A 24,116-nucleotide genomic window follows, 5' to 3' on the forward strand; every position below is an offset into this window, starting at 1 on the left:
TCATCATCAGCTATTTGGTGCCACTGAGATGAGCGGATTGATTATATGCCACAAGTATTAACTTGTATGAACAGTTCATTCATTTACCAAACTTTTCTCAAAATTATTTAAAACTTCTCGGTGCATCTTCTAGGTTAAGGGTTATAATCCAACTACTTTTTTGACATTTTTTTACTTCTTATTCACAGAAAACTGATTTATGGTCAAGATGAACTGTAGGAAGCCTACCTTACTGTGCAGTCTAACTTCTAGAAGAAATTCTGGAGAGTTCCCAATGTCCAAACACCATCACACCCCATCTCCTCATGTACTGCAGAGTGCCATCCCTAGTGGTGCCACCTGCTTTACCCCATGAGTTATTTCTCCTACTACAGTCTCTTCTTTATACCACAGCTTTGATTATTGAGACCAGCCTTTTCAGTTTGGTTAAAAATATTGAAATCTCCCAAAACACACCTGAAATTAAAGTACAGCTTCAATCCTAAGAGAACTGTAAGCACCTGGAATTCATGGTGCATTGAACCCCCCAGCACTGACCTGTAAGCCTTTCTGGGTTATCCACAAAATTGCCTCTCCAACATACGATCATTCAGGGCAATGGGATCCCAACCACAAGACAACTTCATAGATCACAAGATTACAGCCTTCATGAACTGACTTAGCTTCCTACACACTATGATTTTCCTTCTGTCTATGCCACTGACTGTGGTTACTTTCACATCACGTTGTGTGCTAGGTCCCAGCCTAGCAGCCCACTGACCTGCCCCAGGGCAGCTGGGGCTGGCCTGCAGAATGGCCCTCTGGAGGCACCCCCTGTGTTTGTCAGGGCTGCTGCCAGCGAGGCACAGCCCTTACTGCTGAGGAAAACGTGTTTGCTTCACTGCCACTTACCCTGGAAAAAGGTGTGCTGCTGAATGTTCTGTTTTAATGGCTGCTGTTACCATGGATGCAAGTGCAAATCTGTTTTTACACTTAATACGCTGTGTGGCAGCAAGATCCAACAGAAGATCCCTGCAAATGTCAACATCTACATGCGCAGTGACCTACTTACATCTGGGTTGGCACGAAGCTGTGTAGAGCATGGATAAAAGCTGTATTCAAAGCCCCTAATTTAAAACAATTTTCAGGCAGTCCCTGGTAGACTGAGTAGAAATGACGCTCGGTATTCATTCATCCAAATTTTATGTAGTTTTGAGTTTTCTTTTAAATTCCAAAGTCTTAGATTGTGCCAAGGAGTTGCCATTGCATTGATTTCAATGGGGAATTCTGGTTTAGATTTGATGACGTTGGTAACAGCCCACATTTTGAGTGGATAACATCTAAAATCCAGTGCCATGATGTTCAAACATTTCCAGTGATTTCTAGACACAAAATAAATTCAAGGACTTATATACATTGAATGCATTCTGTTTATTTGAGAAGGAAGATCTCAGATGAGTGCCTGTTAAGGAAGGCATCTCTTATCATGTACAATAAAATCAACCATTGCTTCCAGCAGAATACAAAAATACACATCTCAGTGACTTCCATACAATAATAAATATGTAATCATGCATCCAACAATAAAAAGGCACAGAAAACTGGTCACTTAGTAGTCATAAAAATTACTAACTATATTAACAAAGCCACCCAAATTATCTGTACAAGGAAATGTAACAATATATTCCAAAGGTGAAAACACATAAAACATCTTTAAAATAGTATATGCAATAAATACCTCAATTGTTTTTATATATTAAAAATAAAACTGTGCCATTGTAAACAGTATGTAAACAAACAAAATTCACTGTTCCTTACCATTATTACAAGAAAATAAAGCCAAAAGTTACACCCCTGCTCTGTTAGATATACTTCATTGGCAAGTTTTGTCAGGCAGTTTAAAGTTTTACTCTTTTCTGCAGCAAACAGAGCCTGCTATGTGTGTAATTCTAAGTATTAGAGCAATTGCTAAGCTTTAAAACTGACTGCCCAGGACATGGTAGGTCATCAAAGAGAACTGGAACTAGGAAAAGCAATTCTTGCAGTGTTATGGACAGAAGTAATTTATTTTTACTACATGTAATAGTGTGGGTAAAACTCAGCAGTTTACATAACATTGCTCTCCTGCAGGACTCGAGGGGCTGTACAGAGGTGTTGAGCATCCCTATTCCCTTGGGTGGAGAAAGTGAGGCACTCAAAGGTTAACTACGCTGCCCCCAGTCTTGCACCAGCTCCACTGGCAGGAACCCAAAGGCAGAACCCAGACCTTCAGCCACTTCCTCCTCATTTCCTCAGCTACCACACGGCCTTGCAAACAAACAAAGGTGTGTCCCGAACTCCAGCCCTGATTAGAATTGCAGAAAGCCAACCAACACGCAAAAGGAAAGGTGTCTGCTCGCTTGGGCGCCCCTCTGCCCCCACTGACAACCACGGCACCTTGCCACCAAGTGAGGCAGGAGCACCACAGGAGCTTTTCCCCCACCAATCTGTGGTCAGAGCCACATTAGCAGACTAACGAGCCCAGACAGAGCCTTGTGTATCCTTCACAAGCCTACTGATCGCCTCAAATGTCTATTCTTTTGAGGTCCATTTCTACAGCCAACAAGCTCCTAGAAAGTTCAACCAAGGTGCAAACTTCCTGCCTTATTAGCAAGGGGAAGGATAGAAATCTGAATATGATCCTTTCCTAAATGAAATTATACAAAAAGACTCCTGGAAGTGGTGAGCATTTGCACAGATGTCTTCAGAAAGAGCCCTGTGAAGGAAGGTGTCTGCTATGTTATTTCCTCAGCTTTTGATAACCTTGACAAAACTACCTCATTTTACAAGTCCGACTATCCCTGGGATGACTATCTATGATAAATATAAACTTACCTGTTCCCAACATGTGTATTTCAAAGTGCATGACAGCTCTTATTTGAAAATGGTATTTTAGCCTTAGATGAAGAAATTAGGATGCATCTACTTAGCTGTTTCACAGCCATATGGTTTTTTTACAGGAAGAATACACTTTGAGCATACGTAATTAAAAGATACCCTGGAAAGGGATTTAGGAAGCGCTGCATTATGGTATATTTCCTCCTTGTGCTATTAAAGAACTGTTCCTTCTGCCTCTAGACAAGTGATTTCTCTAATGTCAAGCAGTTGCCTGACTTGCCTTACCACTTAACATTTTCATAATTTTAATTGATCCATGGAATATAAAAAGTCATTCAACACACTGGCTCTGAAGATACTTCCAAGTCTCGAAGAGAAGCTTAAAGCCAAATACTTACTATGTAACATTTTTTTCCCCAATAAGGTACTTTTGGATAAGGTACTTCAAGTGTCTCATACCAGATCTGCAGAGACAGGTGAGCTGCATGAGATCAGTAGGTACAGAAAACAGACAGGACTACTTTTTATTTATCAATGAATACTTCTTCACATTCACCTGCCACATTGCATTCCCTCTTTGTGAGAGAGGCATGAAAGGTGATCTCTTTTTAGATGATTCTGTATTAAATCTTACAAAAGTTATTTTAGAAGGTATTTTCTTAGACATATTCAAGGACCAGATCAATGAAAAATTCTATACAGTCTCTGAGGCGTATTCTCCCACCTGTGCTGTAGTTTGCAGGTTCTGTAGAAAAATCCAAATAGAAACTGCAGATTTCACATTGGGAAAAAAATAAATACATTTCACTCATTAAAAAAATTATCACAGTAGGAAAATAGCCAGTAAACAATAGATTCAGAGGGGTTTAATCTTGGCCCCAATGAGATCAATGGGAGTTTTGCCAAGGATTTCAAAAAAGCCAAAATTTCACCCAGAATCATGTACAATTCTTTAGCTGACAACAATCATAAACATCCTGCCACCCCATTGTATAAGTTAAATATTAATAAGCATCTGTAAACATCCTGCAATTTATCTGATATAAAAAATACTATAATAAAAACAATGCAGCATCTCAAGCACTGTATAGTTTTAAGTTTTTTTGGCTCTACACACAAGTCGGCATTGTTATATTGGGCAAATCCAGGGTATGTATATACATCTCTATGTACAGGTGTTCTCTCACATAAACACTATGAACTAGGTACTACATATCTACACACATCCACACAAATACTGGCAAGAGAATGACATTCATAGGCATGGCATATAAAAGCCTACCCATGATCAATTTGAGGATCACTTTTATGTGAGGAGCATTTTCTCTCCAAGAAAATAATCTGTAGGCTTACATGTAAATGCTGTAAGTGAAATACAAGAATAATCTCCAAGGAGCCTGAAGTACTGTTTAAAGCACAGCATATGCTTAAGTCCCAAAAGATTTATATGACTGCAAAAATGATGGACTTTCTTGTGGAATGAACAGGAAGAAGGGGAAACAAAGGGCAGAAACTACTGAGTACACATCAGATTTTACCTAAACCCATGCAAACCATGTTAGAGGTTTTCATTTTCAATTGAATATAGGTTTGGATTGAGTGGAAATCACGTGTTTCAGCTCTTTACTGCAAACTGCCATTTAGACAAAAATATCTGAGTTATGCAGAGAACAAGACAGTGTCCCATCTCTGCAATGCTTCCATGTGTAGTTCATGCATCCACTCATGCATGTAAGTGGATGTTACTACAGAATTAATGAACAGATGTACTTGACTGGAATACCAGCGTAAGTCACAAGTCTGGCTAATGACAGAAACCACCCATGCTGGGCTGGGATCCTCTCAGAACGTTTGAAATACCTTTAGATGAAATTTACCTTTCTTGAATCCCAGAATACACCTTAAAAATACAATAATGCAATTCCATAGTGCTCAATATTTGAAGATACCTGCTCTAGACAGACAGATGTGACAATGAGAAGTTTTGTTAGGTTTGTTATCACCATGAATTAAGACAAGAAGCTGCTAATATTATATGACGTTAAATTATTTGTGTGTGATGACAGAACAAAGAAGAGCTAGAGGGAAGATGCAGAGATCAGGCTCCCTTCACCTTCCAGGAGCATCTCAACAGCTTGTACTCCTTTTGTACAAATCCCATCTATTGCATGTCTCATCTGCCACTGTGAATATCACCTTGCCCTTTGATGATCCCATTGACACACAAGTATATTAAATTCCTAAGGTAACTGGCAGCTCTAGGGAGGTGCCTAAAAGAGTTTCAGCTCTTTTAGGATTCAAAGGATATGATGTAAAAAAGTGGCTAATGAAACGAATTATTTCAGGATAGAGTCACAAGCTGTGCTCCTTGAGTGGGAAAAATGGTAATTTTTGTTGAATATGATCAACCACATTTTTCAAGGTACCTGATTTAAGGAGATATAAAACCAAGACAGAAAGTACAGACACCACAAGTGACAGATGCCTATAGAAAATCCTCTGGAATGTGGCTAGGCACAGGCACACAGAAATGCCTGTTTTGGCATGTATAGACATGGCATCTTGTGAGAGGACAGTGCTACTAGGAACCTTCACAGTGAGAATCTGCATGCCTGTGTGCTCCTTGTAAACCTTCCTAAACTATCCAACTAGAAAATCTTGTATCCTTGAAATTCTCATTAAAAGCCTCCAGGCCCTACTGTTCAGCACACATGCTCTCTCCATCCCTGAAAAGCAAGACCAAGCAGCTCTGAATGGCTTTCCTCAATCTCCCCATTCACAAAATAATTGACCATGACTGCAAAGAGAATTAGTCTCAAACAGAGCTTACTTCAACTAACACCAGAAGAAAAACAGTGGTGTCTCTAACTCTTTCCCTGTTAATGACAATGTCAGGTTATTAATTAAATTGGGTTTTATCCAATTAATGCTTTAGTTTAAAAAATGCTTAAAATGCTATTCCCTTTTAAAAGTCATAGAAGGGATTTGGGGCACTCTGGAAATTTTTTTTGGCTGTACACACAGTTTCCATAATGAAAACAAACCATTCAATTTTACTTTTAGTTCATTTCTTCCTGTTCCCACTTCCAGTTCACACGCTCTTGTCTACTGGGATCACCACAGCTCCCTAAAATAGTTGCTTCCAATGAATTTGGAAAAAGATAGTTGCAAATGACTTAAAATTTTATACCACACTGCATTTATATTCAGTAGCTTCTTCCTAACACTAGTCTTTGAATAATACTACAAACTATATTTTTCCAAAGTATTTGTTCACAGACTAAAATATTCACTGGCCATTTGGATATTGTCCTACTAACAGCTACCATAATGTTCAGTATCTTCAATGTCTTACACAGCTGGTAGAGTTAGCCAAAACAGTTCTCTTTCCAAGGGCACTCTGGTAGGTCATGTTAACTGTTAGATAGAGCTTCCAGCAGGGACTGTAAAAATACAACTTAAAAGATTTTAGTCCACCATGGCTATGCTAGGCTTTGGAGCCTGAAGCCTTGGTGTATGTTTCTCTCCGCAAGCACCCTATAACTTTTTCCTGGCCTGCCTGTCCAGCTCTTCTGAACAGAAACCATGGAGAGACATGCAAGGGTCTCATCTTGCCAGAAGCTGGGAGCTCATCCAGACACAGGAGCTGGGAAGCAACGCAGAAACATTAATAAAGGCATGACTGGTGTTAAACATAAATGAGGCACCAACTTCTTATGCCCCACTAATACAAGCAATAGGTTATAGAAACTCAAAATCCCATCAGAGAGCTCATCAAGTTTTTGTCAACTGGGAAACAAGCCTTTAATTATTTAAAACAGATGTTTGTAATTCTATCATGTGCACATATGAATTTTCTGTTGAGTGTTCTGAAGGTGATAAGTCTTTAACCACTACAGCTAAGTTGATTAAAATTTGTCCAGGAACACTCTTGGGTATGTATTCATCAGCATGCTGCTTCTTTGCAAAAGTGTTAACAACACTAATATTTTTTAAATTATATATAACAAAGGGATGATGTTTTAAGATTAATTCTATGCACTGAAACAATCCACAAACCTTTCAATTTTTTTTTTCAGGCAAAGTATTGAGGGTGATCACTATTAAGCCTAAAGAAGTTGCTATGAATGTTGGTATTAGCTCCAACTGGCTACAGAAATAGTCCTCTCAAGGTCTCCAGATGGCTTCCAAATGGATTATAATTTCTGAGAAACACACTGGTCTTCTGTATGGCAGAAACAATCATTTCAAGTATGTAAGCTAACACTTTACAGAGCTATGAAATGCAAGTTCTACTAATGCAACAGTAGTAGAAAACAACTAGAAAATTTTTTTTCTTTTTGTAAAAAAGATCCATTCCACATTATACTCTAGATATAAATACAGAAATTTATACAACCAGTAAAGAATTTATATTGATAATTACCAAATGATGCTTTATCATTTCTGCTGATGCTACTATTCATCGCTGAAGAGAAAGCAGAGATATTTCAAGTCCTGTCCAAAGCTTAAATCCTGTCCAAACTCCTCAGCTTACTCAAGTCATCAAAAACTTGTTCCTTAAGACAGCAATACAGTCATGTACAGTTCTTGCAAACATTAAATCCTCGCAGTTAGAATAAGCAGCATCAAATCTTCATGATATGAAAATCATACCACAAAAAATACAATCCATGAAAACAGAATGAAAAATACAGGACAGCCTGTGTTATAAATGTATACAGGATGCTGCAGTTGAGAGGTACTTAAGTTATTGGGGTGAAAAAATAAATTTAAAATTACTTCTTTAATTTTATTTTCTGTGGCTCTCACTTACTCATACAAGTGACAAGATGATTTTCTGGTTCTAAGCTAAACAAATTGCTCCAGCTCAGTTATCCTCAATGAGATACATTCCTTGTGACTTTACCTTTCACAAATACTTTTTGCACTGCTAATTATTAATTACCAGAACTGTTGAACTCATAGCCAAGAACTTAATATTTAGGGGGACACAGAGAGCACCGCAGAAATAGCTGTAAACACTACCAATGCAATCATTAGCAGGAAGCATCAAGCAAAATGGAATCACCATAGGGGGTTTTGTCTTGCAAATATATTATTACAACTGTTTTTAAAGTAGGACTATGGAACATCCTCTCATATTTGTTTTATATATTATTTTTCCATTACATGTGAAAAAGGTCTCCTGCCAGTGTTCCTGAAATGAAACCACATGCATTGAAAAACACTGAGAATTTTACCCTTGAAGTAATGTTCATTATCAAGGCTTCATGAAATTTTCATTAATAGCATGAGCAAGTTCAATTAAAAAGTAAAATTGGCGGGTTATCTATTTCTCTACAAAAAGCATGGGAAAATATAAAATGGACATTTATGAAAAAAAAATCAACACCTCTCCTTTGAATTACAGCAATGCAGCATCGCAGTATTAATTATTTTGGGCAGGGATAGAGAGATAATGATTTCTATTTATTATTTACAGGACCAAGCATGTTAATTCCAGTCCCAAAACAAGAAATACTGGAATGAAATAGTCTGAGAGGGTTTTTGATCATATGCTTTACACTTTACTGTTCTTCCAAGTTCAAAGCATTTTTCTTTGAAAGAAAGAGACACTCAGGAGAAAAGAATAGTGTTTAAGGGGAGAGACATAAAAATGTACCAAAGAACATTTTCCCTTGCCATCTTATAAAAAAAATTGATTTTTTAGTCTTCTTTTCTTTGAATTATTGCAAAACATCCCCAACACCTAAAACTATGAGCTGGCTTGATTTCATTCCGTTTCTAAAAAGAAGTCATGAGGCTTTATAAAGGCAAAACTTGCATGATCTAAATCAGAGGTTGCTACAGCAATCAAATACAGTGCACTGAGAAAACCCTACTTGAAAATGACAAAACAGCAACTTATATTTAGCAACCTGCTGCAATTTCAAAACATGCAGCTCTTGTGCTCCTCTCTCTGAGGTGTAGAGCTTTTCAACTATATGAATACCAGCCACTACAAAAAAATGCAGATTACTCTGTTCTCCCTTCAGGCTTTAATGGACACTGACCACAGAAATCGCATGTATTTGACTGGGGAGGAAAAATTTAATCCAGTAAACTTTGTATAGGGATTGTCTTGATAAACTTGGCATGTTGAATCAGGCTCCACAGGATCTGGTTTTCTAAAAAGCTAACTGCTTTTAGGGATGTGTTTACCTTGGTTTTGTTAAGATATTGGGATGTGTGCTTTGAAGCACTTTTTACAGCAGGATTAAATTAGGGAGAATACAGTACATTAAAAAAATGTATTTAGTTCTAGGAGCTGGGACTTTTACAGCACTAAGGAAAAAGCCTCAATATTTAGAATAACCATGAGAGAGTAACACTGTTCAGGTCTTCAAAAAAGCCACATCACTTAAACACAGCTACAATCCACAACCTCCAGAGAGAACCCCTGTAAAAATATTTTGAGCTTCCTTGTCAGATGCATTTGCACTTCATAGCCAACACTAGTCTAAGGCATAGAGTTGCATAAAATTTGCTCTCCTGGGCGTCTAATAAATACAGCATTAATGATACTTACAGTTTTGTTTTTTCCTATTCACATGTTTAAAAAAAACTGCTTAGGACAATCAAAGTTAAATTCTTTGGTGGTCATTTAGAAAAATGAACATTGATCAGTTGTCCTATACTGAGGTAATTTGAGGAGTGCCATAAGAAAGCTGTGTTACAAACAAAATTTTCCCATTTTCCCTGCCCAAAAGCAGCTCCCATTTTTTAATATACTCAGCATAGACCTCTACAGTGACTGGAAGAGATCTGGATCCATAGCTCATCTTAATGCATTACATACAGCAAGGCTGAGAGTTGTAAAGAGATTGTATCTTACAATCAGGAAAGCAAAGAAAGTTCTGCTACGTATTATGTCCTTGAATAGACCAGAAGATTACCTATGTTGTCTACTATAATGTCAATATGCTAAAATGCTGCCACGTGTTAAAATACAGTGTAGCTTATGGAGAACCAAAGGGAAAGGGAAATAAAGCTTACAAAGACTTTGCAGATGTCACCTGAATGTCATTAAAGGGGTGAATGTCAAGTACATTAAAATAAAACCAAAACCAACAAACTTTCCATTGTTTGCCTAACTTTCCATTTTTTTCATATGCTTTTCAAACAACAGCCTGAAAGTCATATCATTTGGCAAATGCATTTTGGTTTATTTTGTATGCAAAACCTAATAGAAAATAGCCTTTTACTTTTGTTTGTTCACCAGAATAATTATTATGTCCACAGAACTCCCAGAGTGGTGAACCTACAGCAGCAAGAAGACAAGGAACTACAATAAGATAAAAATTAAGCCTGTTTTGATTATTTGGATTTTTTTTTTCTTCAATAAAACAACAAGTATAATGGATTTTACTTTCCAAGGGATGAGTCCCATCTACTTGCCATGGAACAACTCCGGTCATATGCATGAGAAATGGAGGGCAAAATCAGGATGCAGTACTTGACATTGTCCCCTCTATACAAGAAAATAAGTTTTGGTAAAAACCAAATGAAACCTGCTCATGAGGAAAACATACATAGATATTAAGATACTCTGTAATGTTTAGGAAACATCAAAGCTATTTGATTAATGAAAGTCAAGCGTTCCTTGTGCTACAATGACACACTGCTAGAAACAGCAAGGAGAGAGCAATTCTGTGCCAGTTTTCTGGCAGGTGGTGCAAAGTCATCTCATCTCAAACAGGTAGGTAGGATTTTTTTGTAGTTATCTAAAATTTATTTTCCATCTAGATTAATAATTTTGTGAAAACTTAACCAGGAAATTAAATAATGAACCTGTTTCATTTAAGTAAAGTGTAAATAACCTTACAAACTCTGGTCTAGAGCAATATCTAAACAAAGATGGTTTTAATTTTTTTAACCTGTTTACACTCATGGATTACTGTCTTGCATGTGATTCATCTTAGCATGCATAGCCTAAAACCTTATAGTCTGGGTTTTTTCATTTTTATGGTCTACTGATGGTGGAGTGCTGTCAAGAAACAAATTGATACCTTTGTAAAGAAATGCACACAGATGCATTTTTAAATTAATAGTCAATCAACAACAAGTAAAAGTTTACCCCACAAAAATCAAATCAGCTGCTACATTTTAAATATCTTCTTATGTATGATAAATAAAATTAAATTTTTCTTTAAGAAAATTTCATTAATATTTAAACCTGCTTTTGAACAATAGAATAAATAAAACCATTAGTGCCTACAAGTTCAAATATGCTACAGCTGTTTAAGATAACTGAATAACTACATTAAAATGCACCATTGAGAAGATTCTTTATAATTTTCCATGCAGGAAGCCAATTGATGTTTTTGTGAGGTACCGGTCTTTCAAAAATTCTCATAAGTTAGTTACCTGATAAACCTTCTGTACACGATATATTTAAAAATCTAACTGTACAGTGTTTCAATCATATATAATCTGCTGAATATGGCACAAATGCTAAGTTTCCACACCCACACACCCTTTGCCATAGAACACATTTTAGGCATAACACAACACTGAAGAATAGAAAAGTGCCTGAAACTGGAGAAAAAAAAAAAAAAAGGACACTCAAGTAGCAATAAATTAAATCTCATTCAAACCGATAAAAAAGTTGTTCAAGTGTTTAAAGCATCAGATGTGTCATGCAACAGAACAACAGACAATTCAGGCAGGCACACCATGCATTATAGTTTGCATTCATGGTATCACGAGGTATCTCTCCCCTCTTCTGCATGGCCAGCAAGTGCTGGATACCTGTGGCACTGCCAGGCTCACGGGTTAAACCTTCCAGACTTCCTGCTCTCCTGCACACGAGGGTTTACAAAGCTGCGCCTCGGAAGGAAAACCAGACGACCTCATGCTGTTCGGTGGCATCTTGCTGCAGCATAAAGAGAGGCATACTGAGCTGCATGTAAGCAAAGCAATCATTCCTTGATTATATTTTCCAGTCGGTGCAGTTCACCATCAACCGATCGATTTACCAAAGTGGGCTTATCCAAACCGGCCAATTTGCATACCAAGAAAACATCTTTGCCGAACATATCACCTTTTCCTTTTTGTTTTGGCACAAATCCTTTTGTACTCTTGCTGCAAGTTCTTCACCACACAAGAATTCAGAGATGCTAGCCTGTACAAACACTACTGCTTATTCTTCCATAAACTACAAGGACAGCCAAGTGCCTGCAACAGCTTTGCTTCTCCAGCAACTTTCTCTTCTCTCTTTAAGAAAAGCACCAGCATAATTACACTTCAGACAAAGGGGTGTTCTTGCTGAGCTCTTTAATTCCCTGGAGAATTCGCTTCATATGACCCACTTTCGTTATCCCCAGGTCCTACAGAAAATTTAAAAATAGAAAAAGAAAACAAAGAGAAGAAAAAAAAGAAGGAAGTTTACTTTAAAATGGGAAAAAGAAACCCCATTGATTATGACCTATCCATGCAACAGATGTCTAGAAATGTGCTCACCGCAATCAACAGTAACCAGGAAGTGTTAGCAAGAGTTGCTTTACAAAAAGAGCATACAATAAATCCCTCTCTGTCTGGCAGACAAAACATTACTTACCTGCCACAGCAACAACCCAGGGCACTTCAATATACATCAAAACCATCTTTGGCTTGACTTATAAATACAAACACCTTTCACAATTTCTGGCAAAATAAAGAGAACAATCTCCCCCTCCTCTCTAACACAGCAACCAAATGCTTGGTAGAATGTGATGGATTGAAATTTCTGTTCAGCAATGTCACTTGATCTGAGGCCCTATGATGTCTGCTTTAATCAGCAAACACACATATCCCCAGTTTCTCAAGGGAAAGTGGGTGTAATGGCTACAGGCATGTAGGACAACTTCCCTTTAGAGAGCAATAGAAAGAGTAAGCTTTTGTTTTTAATTCCAAAAAGATTGCATCTCCTAGCATGGATGTTCCTGATTAGAGAGCTGGAAGAAAAATTCTCAGAAACATGATAGTCATATCCCAAAGGAAATGTAAAAAGCACAAATCTCCTTGTAGCCACTAAATCATTCACATCAGCTGAAATGTTTCTATTATTGGTTGCCAGACCCATCTCTGCACACAACAACAGATAAGAATTTTTTGTAGCAAACTTCTTCCAGTATTAGTAATAGCTTTAGCAGCATCCTTTTTCAATTTTGGCTGGTCCAATGATCAGAGAAACAGAATGGGATGCCCAGCTGTGCTAATGATCTCCCACCAGTCTAATGAATTTTCAGCTCAGTCTGGTGGAAATCTGCTTCCCTTATCTGTAAAACTCAGCTATGAAAAAGTCTTTAAAAACCACGTTTTAGGGGTGTTGAGCAATCAGCAGAGTCAAACACTAGTTATTTGTAGAATAAACCTTACATAAATAGATTATGGTTAAAAAACTAAAAAAAAATTATTAAAGTTTCACCATTTTTCTGAAAGAGAAATAATTTCATTTTAAAAGAAAGATTTTTCCATTATAGAGACATTAAAAAGAAGGGACTGTAATTAGGCATCTTGAAAAAATTTTTCTCATAAAGAGTGGAAAATGAAACCATATATACTATTCTGCATGTACTCTACACAAAGACTGTATCTACATTTCTACAGCCACAGAGACCTCAGAAAAATCTGTATTCTATGTTACTTTAAAATGTTAGCATGCATCTAATTTTGGAAGAAAGGAGTGGTAAAATGGGCATGAAATAATTATTTTATTATAAAGGTAATACAGCCAAGATTAAACAGATGGTTTAATTTTCAGAGAGTCAAGACTGAATTCTGGTTACGTTAGAGAGAAAAAATACTTGGCTGTTTCTTCAGTTGAAAACTATCAGCACTATAAATAGATAGTCATCCTTTACAGGACTTTGGCACAAAGGTGTCAGCATTAAGGAGTTCAGTTTATTCATAAAAGTTCCCAAAGCAAGTGCTGTTCACAAACTATCTGTAAAAAACCTTATGATTTTCCACATCACATAAATTTATTTTATTTTCACTAATAGTCATCTCACTTATAAACAAACATAGTACTAATTTTTAATTTAAGAATAGTTGATGTAGGTAGTAGTCAAATTCATCCTAAAATGACAGTAATATTTATAATTTTACATTTCTGTAATATTATCCTTTTTATGTTAAACTTAATTCTCAAGTGAATCAAAAAAAGCCACACATGACTACTGAAACTAATGAAATAGCCGAGTTGCTATGTGGAAGAAACTCTACATATGGGAAAACCTATAAGGATACTTTCCAAACCACAACAAACCACACAATTTAAAGGTTAAGAACTTACAAATTCTTCAGAACAAATATATTTTCATGAGTAGAACTTTTGTTGGATAAGCAATACAGTGAGGTGCTGCCAGAGTTCAAAATCAGAAGAAACATATTATGAAATTCCAAAAAAACTCAGCCACTCTTCCCACCAACCTTTGTAAAGCATTTCACAACACCTTTGATTCAGAAGCAAGAGATTTTGGGTTTCTTTTCCAGCTGAAGTTGCTGTAATGCTTATCACAACAGCAAGTCTCAAGTGCCTCATCAAAAATTTTGGGGACCCCTTTCTGCTACACTTCCAAGGGAAAAAAACCCCAACAAAACCCCTCATTTTTAATGCTTTTATAATAGTTTTCAGTTTGGTGGAAACTAGAATTTATACAGTCATGACACTAGATGCTATTTGGTATTCTCAGTTTACTGCTCATGCAGAAAAGTTTGCTGAAATATTCTCATCTCGGACTCAAAGAATCTGCTACAGCAGCATATCATGCATCATTCAAAGAACAAGAGCCTCAAATATCTCTGCAATTGGTGCATGAGACAAAATCTGTTCATATCTAATTGATATCTAGTTAACAAAAATTCAATTTGACTAAACTACAGTTTTGAAGAAGAAACTATATCCAGAATCTGAAGAAAAGAAATAGACTTTCTTTTTTCCCAGATATGGCCTTAGAACGACAGTATCACCTCTCCTCCTGCTCTCCCTAACCACTGTGCCATTTCTTGGACAGTTTTTGGCCAAATGTACCACAACTAACAAACAATATATGTAAGAACTCCTTAATCATAACAACATCTTCTAAATGTGAAATCTACCCTACTTGCATCCCCAGTGTTAAAAGCATATCTGAAATCTAACAAATCTTACAAAACTTTTTTTAACAAATCTTAACAAAAGCATGTCTGCAATCTAACAAATCTAACAAAACTTTTTCCATAAAAAAATTTTTCAAAACATGCTACTGCAAAACACAGGGATGAAGTGTCACAGACCTTGTCACAGATTTTAGTTAGACTGGCACTGCTTAGCAAGGTGATCTGTGGCATGGAAAGCCTTTCTCCAAGGAAACCAACATTGCATTGGAACTTTAGGGAGACATCATCCCCTTGTCCTACTAAATGTGTTGCAGTTCTGATTATGACTAAGCTGCCTGAATAGGAACATGATTAAAAAAATAAATAAGATTTTAAAAAGGTTAAAATAAAGGTTAAATAAGGTTTTTTAAAAAAAAGTCACAACTATGCCTTCTTTCTACAGTTTCTGCAGAATAACACACAATTTACTGCCCAGCTATTCATCAAGCAAAAGAAAATCATATGACTGTAAATTTCTAAGATCCCCCTAAATGAAATCAGGCATAAGAGGCTGGAGAAAGATGAGTACTGCAAGGACTGAGTAGAAAGAGGTATTCTGGTTTTTCATTTGCCAGTTGCCACACAGAGCTCCCTGAGAATGGGATCCACAAGCTATGCAGAAATACAATTAGAGGTGCCCAATTCTTCTGTCAGCATATCAATCTGTTCCAGTGATGCATGCAAAGGAAGAGTGTTTCATCAAATTCCTCTCCATGCCGCTTTTTATCTCTACTTTTGACCACAAAAAGAAAGCTGGGCTCAGAGGATTAAATAAAAACAGGCAGCAATTTTTCCTGCTGCAGACATGAAAGGTAATAGAGGTAAATGTATTGCACATGAGTTAGGAGCTCATGAATCAATGGTGATCTTGTTTAGCTTGTCAGGAAGCACAGGCCTTGCAGTGGAGGAGAGGCTGCAGACAGATTACAGCTTGCAAGAGCACTGAAGGCTCATTGCACACCCCGATAGCCAAAGGGAGGAAATATTCACAGGGCAGCTTGTGACGTGTTCCTCATTTCCCAAGTAGCACATTACACATCTTGACACCAATTCAGGTCACTGGAGAAAACTGCAGGCTGCCTGAGACATCCTTAATTGGCTCCCTGCAGAGACCCTGCCCTGTAGTCAGCAGGATGAGCACTAAACTCTGCTATTTAAGTTCAGTGCTGTTGGAATGCAAGCCCTGCCTGGCCAAAAACCTGGCCTAGCTTATGAAGGGCACTGATTTGGAAGCTCTCGGCATCTGCTAACGAGCACATGGGGCAATTCTGGAGAGAGATTTTGGTTGGCTCAGGGCATGCCTTTGGCAACTTGTGTAGAGCAGCTCCTCATCCCACACATCTTTAGGCAGCACTGTATAGAGGAGTTGGCTCTCTGCAGGTCCTCTAAGACAAGCCTTTAGACTTTTCATGGCACAGACATTTGTGATGGGATTTTATATACACCGAAGCAACATGAGCCTTAGCAACAGGGATAACGGGTTGGTAATTACCCTGCTGCAGACATTTACTTGGTTTAAATGCCAGTCCACTGGGCATGCAGTCAAATTGGTACTCATGAGAAATAAGGCATGGCCAGAAGCCATGTCCAGTTTAACACTGATCTTACCCACCATAATTTATGCCAACAAGTTGGACTTTTTAAATTTTCTTAACATTTTAGCAAACCTATGCATTGTGTGATGCTGAGTTTCTCAGCTGAATTTTAAGTTTGTTCAGCACTCATTCAGAACAGAGAGTTGCAACATCCATCACTGGAACACTGTGGTGGATTGCTTGGACAGTCTTCTATTTCTAAAGTTTTGCAGGGAGGGACTGTCCTAAAACTGTCCCTCCCTGTCAGAAACTATCCTGAAAGAAAGGAATTTAACTTCCATGGAAAGAAGCTTAGGCAATCTAATACCAAAGAGTAAAATAATACACAACAGCCAAACATATTATCTCAAACACAGCTATTTTCAGCAGCTGCTTTCTATTGCAACAGTCACACAACGCAAGCACTACCCTTATAACATCAGGATTGCACATGATATAAAAAACTTCACATAAAATAACACATTTGTAGGAAAATATTGTCTCTACCTGGAGACTACTGTACTGTGGCTAGAACAATGACTTGCACTCTAAATGTAAATGTTTGCAATTTATACAATATCCTATTTCCTCTCTTATGTGCTAAAAGCAGTTGCAAAACCCATTACCAAGAACTCATTACTACCAAGTTCCTGGAAAAAGTCATTTAATGAATCCCCAAAGATATAACCACTATTACATATAATGGATGCACTTAAGTCATTCCTGAAAAGGACCAGCAAGCTCAAATAACAGCCTCAAACTGCTGGATAACATTTCTCCCTGCAAAATATACCTATCTGACCTCAGAGGAAAAAGGTTTTAAAATTTTGAAATAAAATACTCTTTTTAAAAAATCTACACAGCCAAAATCAGAGGTCTGTCACCAACGGGAAAACCTATTTTGACACACAAACACCAACACCATGTAAGTCAAATACTGCAATTTATTAAGCTGCTTATCTCTCTCATACCCACTATGTCCAATATATACACAATAAATCATGTGGAGCGGATCAGCCCCTGCAGGAGATAGATTCAAAATAATTATAACCACCATCAACTGATCCGTACTGATCATGTTTAATGGAAACAGTGAACTCTTGAAGAAAACATTATATTACACAGATGCTAGTAAGATATCAAATGTGCTTCTCCTATGCCTTCTGACATAAACTGCATTGTATCATTCTGCATAAAGTGGGGGGGAAAAAATAAAGAAATTTTGGATAAAACAGATATTTTTAGTTGTGAGTTCAAGTCAGCACTTCAGAAAGGCCCAAGGACAGCGTATATTAGTTTATTGCATATTTGCACAGTGTAAGCCAAGCTACAAGCAATGACAAGTGCAGGGAAAGAAGAAAAGTTGGTTGTTGTTTTGTCAAAGAAAATGGTCAATAGCAGAAAAGTAGCACAAAGGAAATACCTTAAGGTCTCGCCTTTCCAGATGTAAAAGCTCAGAGCCTCGGATGTCATGGCTGATGAAGATTTCTTTGTACTCTCCCAAACTGAGCAGATCCAGCCAAGCAGCAACTTCATCTGTGCCCCATTTTTGAACTACCAAAGTTAAGAGCAAAACCCCCTTAATTTCTACATGCTCAAATGCATCACAAGCAAAGGTTAGGCCAAAGAGAGTGGAAAACAGAGTAGAATTGCCGTGCTAGCAAAGGGAAAGGTTAGAGGTGTCTTTTCCACACAAACTGACAATTTCCTTTTTACATGCAGGTTACAGGTTAGCAGTTAACACAAGAAAGTATCTAAACAAAGTTGGGGTTCTTTGCTTTGCAGCCATGCTTTCAGCTTTACTCCAGTTTCTTCAGTAAAGCCTTTAAAACCTCATGTCCCAACAAATTCACATTAAACCAGCTTAGGATCAGTGATGCAAAGTCTAATGTTGTTCTGCTGTATGCCATTAATTTATTAGTAGTCATCCAAGGAGAGGAGAAGCCTTCAAAAACTAATTAACATGTAAAATTAAAATAGCAACTGTACCTCAAATATAGCAATGGCAGCAAGCAAGTCCAGTTTTAATTAACAGATTCTAGTATTCTTAATTAAGACAAAAAGTACTCTTTAAGCTGTGTTACACAGGCCATTAAGAAGCTCTCTGTAAAACATTGTTCTCCAAGGTTAGTTGCCCACATTAGTCCCATTAAGACCACATATATTAAAAAAATAGTTATGCTACTTATTGCTATAATTTTGCAACTTCATTCAATGCTGATTGCTTCACTTTATAATGAAGAGAAATCTGATGTCTAATCTGAAACTTAGATCTGATCAACAACTGCAAGATTTTGTAGATTGTGATCAACTGTTCATTGAAAGAATAAAGACACAGAAACAGTTTTAGGACCATCTAATCACTGATTACATCCTGGACATAATCTTAAGGAAGTGAGCTCACGAATAAAAATGGGAAGAGAGGAGGGTGGAGTTTGTTCAACTTCTAATTAAAAAATCAGTATTGCCTATCATGATTTTTTGTTTGAGCTGTCTCACTTACTGAACCAATAACCCACCCAAAAATTAAGAATAACTGGTTAATTAAACCAGTGTGATAAAAGTTATGTCACACCTAAAACTAACCTGAAAAACCTAAATTGGAGTATCACAGGGAAACAATGTGTTTACCCATGGCTTGTATGGCTATGAGTAAACCAAATGTAACCACCAGCAAAGACACCGATCCTGTTGCATGATAAAACTCTTAAAGTATTTTCACAGTAGTTCTTTGGTTCACTTGGGAGTATTGGGGGTCCTACTGAATGCTTTCCAAATGCACTGAAAGAAATATTTATCCTAATGAAGATGCCAGTTAGCTCAGGTGCTTTTCACTTTGACTTTAGTCTTAGGTAAGTCTTGTCACCTCTTACCAAAAAAATCCCATAAAATCACATTTACTGCAAATGCTACTACTTTTCTTGCAATTTCAAAACACATACCAGGCTGAGAGCTGGTCTTATGCTTCTGAATTTTTTCTTTTTTAAACTTTGGCACTATACGAAACACTGTACTTCTATTGTTTCTTTTAGCATAATCCAGAGGGGGATCCTGCATGAGAAAAGAGGCATAGTTACCTTTAATTAAGAGAAAACAACTGTTACATTATATGCTTGTGATGGTAATTTATAGCTAATCTCAAAAAGTAAGACTCAAATTTACTTCTGTAAAGAATAATGTTAGGATTTAACTCTATACGTGTTTGTATTAGAAATATAAATTAAAAATATATGTTTCATGTATTTATTTATCAATCAAAACCTTTACATTCACAGATGGGAACAAAACACAAAAAAAAGGCACTAAGCTTAGAAGGTTGTTCACAGCAGACAGAAATGATCCAGCAACACTACTGAAAGTTCCTCAAGAGATCATGAAAAATTGTAATTTACTTTCCCCAATCAAAAGAAAATTAAGTTCAGTTAAGATTAGAACGTGTTACTCGAACTTACCTCATCATCATTTGGTTGAAAAACATAATAAAGCCAAGGAATCTCAGCAAGTTTTCTCAACTCTATTTCCACACTGTGCAAAGCATCAGACAACAGTTCTTCATGGGGAGCTTCTAACTGCTGTTTATAAACAGGCCAGAAAAACAGGACTTTCAGTTTCATGAGGTTTAACATTTAAGTCTAGATATCTTGTTGCCACACACAGACAGATAACTACTTCATGGTGAGTGTCAACAAATGGTGAAGACAAATAATCTTCCAAAGTTAGACTTTCCTCGAGAGATGTGTGAGACCACCCTCATACTACATTTAGTGCGGTCCAAATCACAAAGGCATGACTTTGACAGCTGAGACTTTTGGTGTAGAGCAGTTGGGCATAGTTGTCAATCCTTGTCATCCTTCACTGCACTCCTGAGTCTTTACAGAGCAAGAGTTATCTGATAACACCACTGCAAGGACACACTAGAAATGGACACTACCAACAGAAGGAAGAGAAAACCTGATGAGAAGAGTAAGCAGCTGAAAAATCTTTGTATGAAACGTGGTCTACAAAAATTGAGTAGATGGTAATAAGCCTCTGTTATTTTTTGCAAATGTGTTCAGATGGTTGATCACTGTCTCATGTTCAAGTATGAAGAATGGATTATGCTGAAGATTTCCATTCCCAAAGGCCTTCCAGTGGTGATACGATACCTGCATTACCCATTCTAAATAGGTGAGACAGGGAGCAATAGGCACTGCTTCTGGCTAAGGATGGAAAGAACTCCTCAGCAGGAGACAAAAAGACAAAAACATCAGTAAAGGCCAAAGGGAAAAAGAAAGTGGTGGCTGTGTAAAAACATTGGGACTTGGCGATGCATGTGCATTTGGCTCTACTCAGATTTTGAGGACCCCACAGAGATGCCTTTTTCCTTTAAAACTCCAGACTGAAAACTGTCCTGAAGCTGTTGTGTGAGTGAACCCATGTGGAAGAGGTAAGGAAGGCAGCTGATCCCTTCAAAAGCTGTTTTGAGCTCATCTAGGATTGCTGAAACACCATTTTGAGGTAAAGAGTTGAATCCTAGACCAAGTTACTTGGAATCATTAATAAAGCAATCTGAATATCTATTTCTCTCTTTAAAGTAAAAGTAGTCCAAAAGCAGTGCAGAATATCCTTCTGAAAATATCTAATTCTGTTACATCCTAGGGAATGCATTTTTAAAATTGAATTACAAGAAAATCTTGGATCTCTAGTGCTGGAAAAATATTTTGACATTGTTGGAGTTTAGTGATAAACTAAAAACCCCATTAATTTATCCTGCCTAACAAAAATGTCTTTCCTTTGCTTCAGTAGTCTGCCTATGTTCCCATCTTTCAAAGGAGAGATCATCTATAGTAAGATCTTACTGTCTAGTATAAAGACAGTATGAAAATGGAAATATAAGCTCCCTTTGTTATTATGTTATTTTCTCTGTGTGTCCATAAGCAGATTTTGATCTTTATTTTGACCTTTTTTTTTTCCCCATTTGAACAGTTCAGTTAATTTGGAGCATGGGGAAAAAGCCACTTGTCTTTGAAGAAGTTACAACTTTTCTTGTGTTTTCATTTCTGAGAAATTACTCAAGTCATCTATTTTCTATAAAAGAATGAAGCAAAGAATTCTGTCTTTCTCAACAAGTAGTGATCTAATTGCTTGATTCTCAGAGGAAAACATTTTGCCTGGGGACAAAAAAATGCTCATCTGATGGTGCTCCTGAAATAAATCCAAAATAATAATTCTGGTATAGAAAGAATCAGCAATTCAGGGCAAATTCTCCTCCTACAACATCTTGGAATATCTTATTTCCAAGACAAAAATTCAGACTATGAATGAAGAAATAAAAATAAAGGATTTTTTTCTTTCTCTACTTAATTTTTTGATATAAAAATATTTTATTTCAGTGAGTTTAGATAACTTTATTCCATTGAAATGAAACAGTCCATCATACTTTTTCCTTAATGCATTTGAAAACTGAGCTAGGCTCCAGAGTGGAAATGCTTTTTAAAATTAAAAAATGGACACAGTGCCATTGGAAAGTATCTAGACAAAATATAGCATTTTTAATTTTTTCCAAACTGTATTCCTGCCAGAAGCTTCTGAGAGATTCCACAAATCAGCTTCATTGTCCTATCTTGAGCAGCCTGGTCTCATAGAAGATGTCCCTGATCATAGCAGAGGAGTTGGAACTGGAAAATCTTTAAGGTCACATCCACCTCAAAACATTCTGTGATCCTGTGTTATTATCGTCTCACTAAAGATTGTATTTTACCATTTGTTGTGATTTAATGTACCTACTGTTGTATGAATTTGTTAATCATAGTTCTTGCAGGAGGTGGAAGGAACCACTGACTTGTTTTATGATAATTTACAGGTTTTTTCTCTTTCTCAGGAGCTGTAAGAGCAAAAGTCAATAGCCAGTAAATGGCAACCAAAGAAGCAGCTTACCAAGCATCCCAGTTTAGTTGCTGGCTGGGGTTAAACCAAATTGTATAAGCACCAAAGACATGAGTTTACTGCTCTCAAGAGCTTTGACCACAGGAAGGAGGGATGTGGGAGAAGTGAATACACCAAAACTTTAGAGGAAGATATGAAAGAAAGAATGTCTGTTGTTGTCAGAGAAGAAAGATCCTTATTTATGATGGGAGTGCTGATGCATCAAGCAACATCTTAAATTTCATCTCTCTCTCTGTTAATAGAATGTGGGACCAACATAGAGGCAACGTCAGCATTTATAAAATACATGGCAGTAAGGTTAACCAGAGTGCCTTGTTACTGTGACTGTGAAATACTCGTCTAAGTGAGCACAGTGTCAAATGAGTGTAATGGACACCTCTGGAATATTGTCTTGGTACCTTCCAAACAGCCTTTTTACTAAAAAAGGGCCTGGTGTAGCCTCATGAAGACATTTGCACAACCATAATGAGAAGCAGAAGTACAACATGTAAAAATTCAGAACCAGAAAAATGAATCAAATTAAGCTTTGGAGCCTGAACAAGGGCCCAGTCCAACAACACAATGATATCATAACCTGCTGCAGAAAAGGTAATGTTTCAATGGGAAGGTTTCCATAATAACATTATTTCCAAATTGTCTTGATAAATTTCACCAGTCCTAGTATGGCATAACCAACTTAAATGTTTTCTTCTAATTACTTTTGTAAAAATATTAATTTTTTAAAATCTGTATTTTAATTCCCAGCTAAATCTAAAATATATGAGACTAGCAATAGCAATTTGAAAAAAAATTAGCAGGTATTTTTTCCCTTTTCTTGGACAAAAACATCTAATGAAATAATTTTTCTTTCAAAAACGCTGTAAAATAAAGCATGTGAACCTAATCTTTGACTATTTCTATAACTTAAGAAATTATTAGCCTTTAGATTATGTTTACTTTTGCTTACTCTAAAACAGATTTATCACTTGTTTGTATGGTATGCGGACCTGCAGTAAGTACTACATCCTAACTCAGCTAAATTAAAATATTCCTATTAATATCCATTTTTAATTACAACACTTATATAAAAGAGCTAGTAATGAATCTGCTTTTGAATCTAAAGAAAATGTAATTGCTCCGAGTATCTTCTTCATGAAAAACTGGACCAGTATAGAAAACACGACATCTTTCTTCTCTTCATAATGTCAGTAGAGAAGTTTTCTAATTATACATCCAGATACAATTGTTGAGAAATCTTAATCATTTTAGCCACAAACACTTGCCAAAGAAGATGCCAAGTACCATTAAGGGTTTTACTGAATACTTACCAGTTAAAGATTATAAAATAACTCCTGACAAGTATTAGAACAAGAGTGATACTTCCTTGCCCAGATTAGGTCTGTAGAAGTTGACTGTCTAAGTCTAAACATCTCTCATCCCAGGCTCCCCTTAAACTCTGAAGATGGTCACATAATAGCTCTCCAGAGTTTCTCTTAAATGCTCTATCTCCAGAAGATAAATCATCTTTTTCTAACATAGGCCTCCAAGACAGCGGAGTGTGAATTAGCCTCCCAAGGATACCTATTTCTCTCCCCTGACTTTTAACAAAAAGAGCCC

At 36.9% G+C, this 24,116-nt stretch overlaps 1 protein-coding gene across 5 annotated transcripts in view; it reads right to left on the reverse strand.

The window, feature by feature from the left end:
• Window positions 1-8,314: 8,314 nt before the first annotated feature.
• Window positions 8,315-24,116, reverse strand: part of DGKH (diacylglycerol kinase eta) — a 152,471-nt gene continuing 136,669 nt past the window's right edge. For 3 of the 5 annotated variants that reach the window (XM_054272130.1, XM_054272132.1, XM_054272133.1), the window contains 4 exons: window positions 20,048-20,167; window positions 19,538-19,646; window positions 18,019-18,149; window positions 8,315-12,227 (listed from right to left, as the gene is read on the reverse strand). In XM_054272130.1, the coding sequence (XP_054128105.1) occupies window positions 12,138-12,227; window positions 18,019-18,149; window positions 19,538-19,646; window positions 20,048-20,167 (450 nt within the window). In that variant the 3' untranslated portion in view covers window positions 8,315-12,137. The remainder of the gene's footprint in view (window positions 12,228-18,018; window positions 18,150-19,537; window positions 19,647-20,047; window positions 20,168-24,116) is intronic. The other 2 variants (XM_054272131.1, XM_054272134.1) reach the window with 1 other exon arrangement.

The sequence above is a fragment of the Melozone crissalis genome, unplaced genomic scaffold (assembly GCF_028551555.1).
Source record: "Melozone crissalis strain CALT ecotype California unplaced genomic scaffold, PUWL_Pcris_2 ptg000013l_1, whole genome shotgun sequence".
NCBI lineage: Eukaryota > Metazoa > Chordata > Aves > Passeriformes > Passerellidae > Melozone > Melozone crissalis.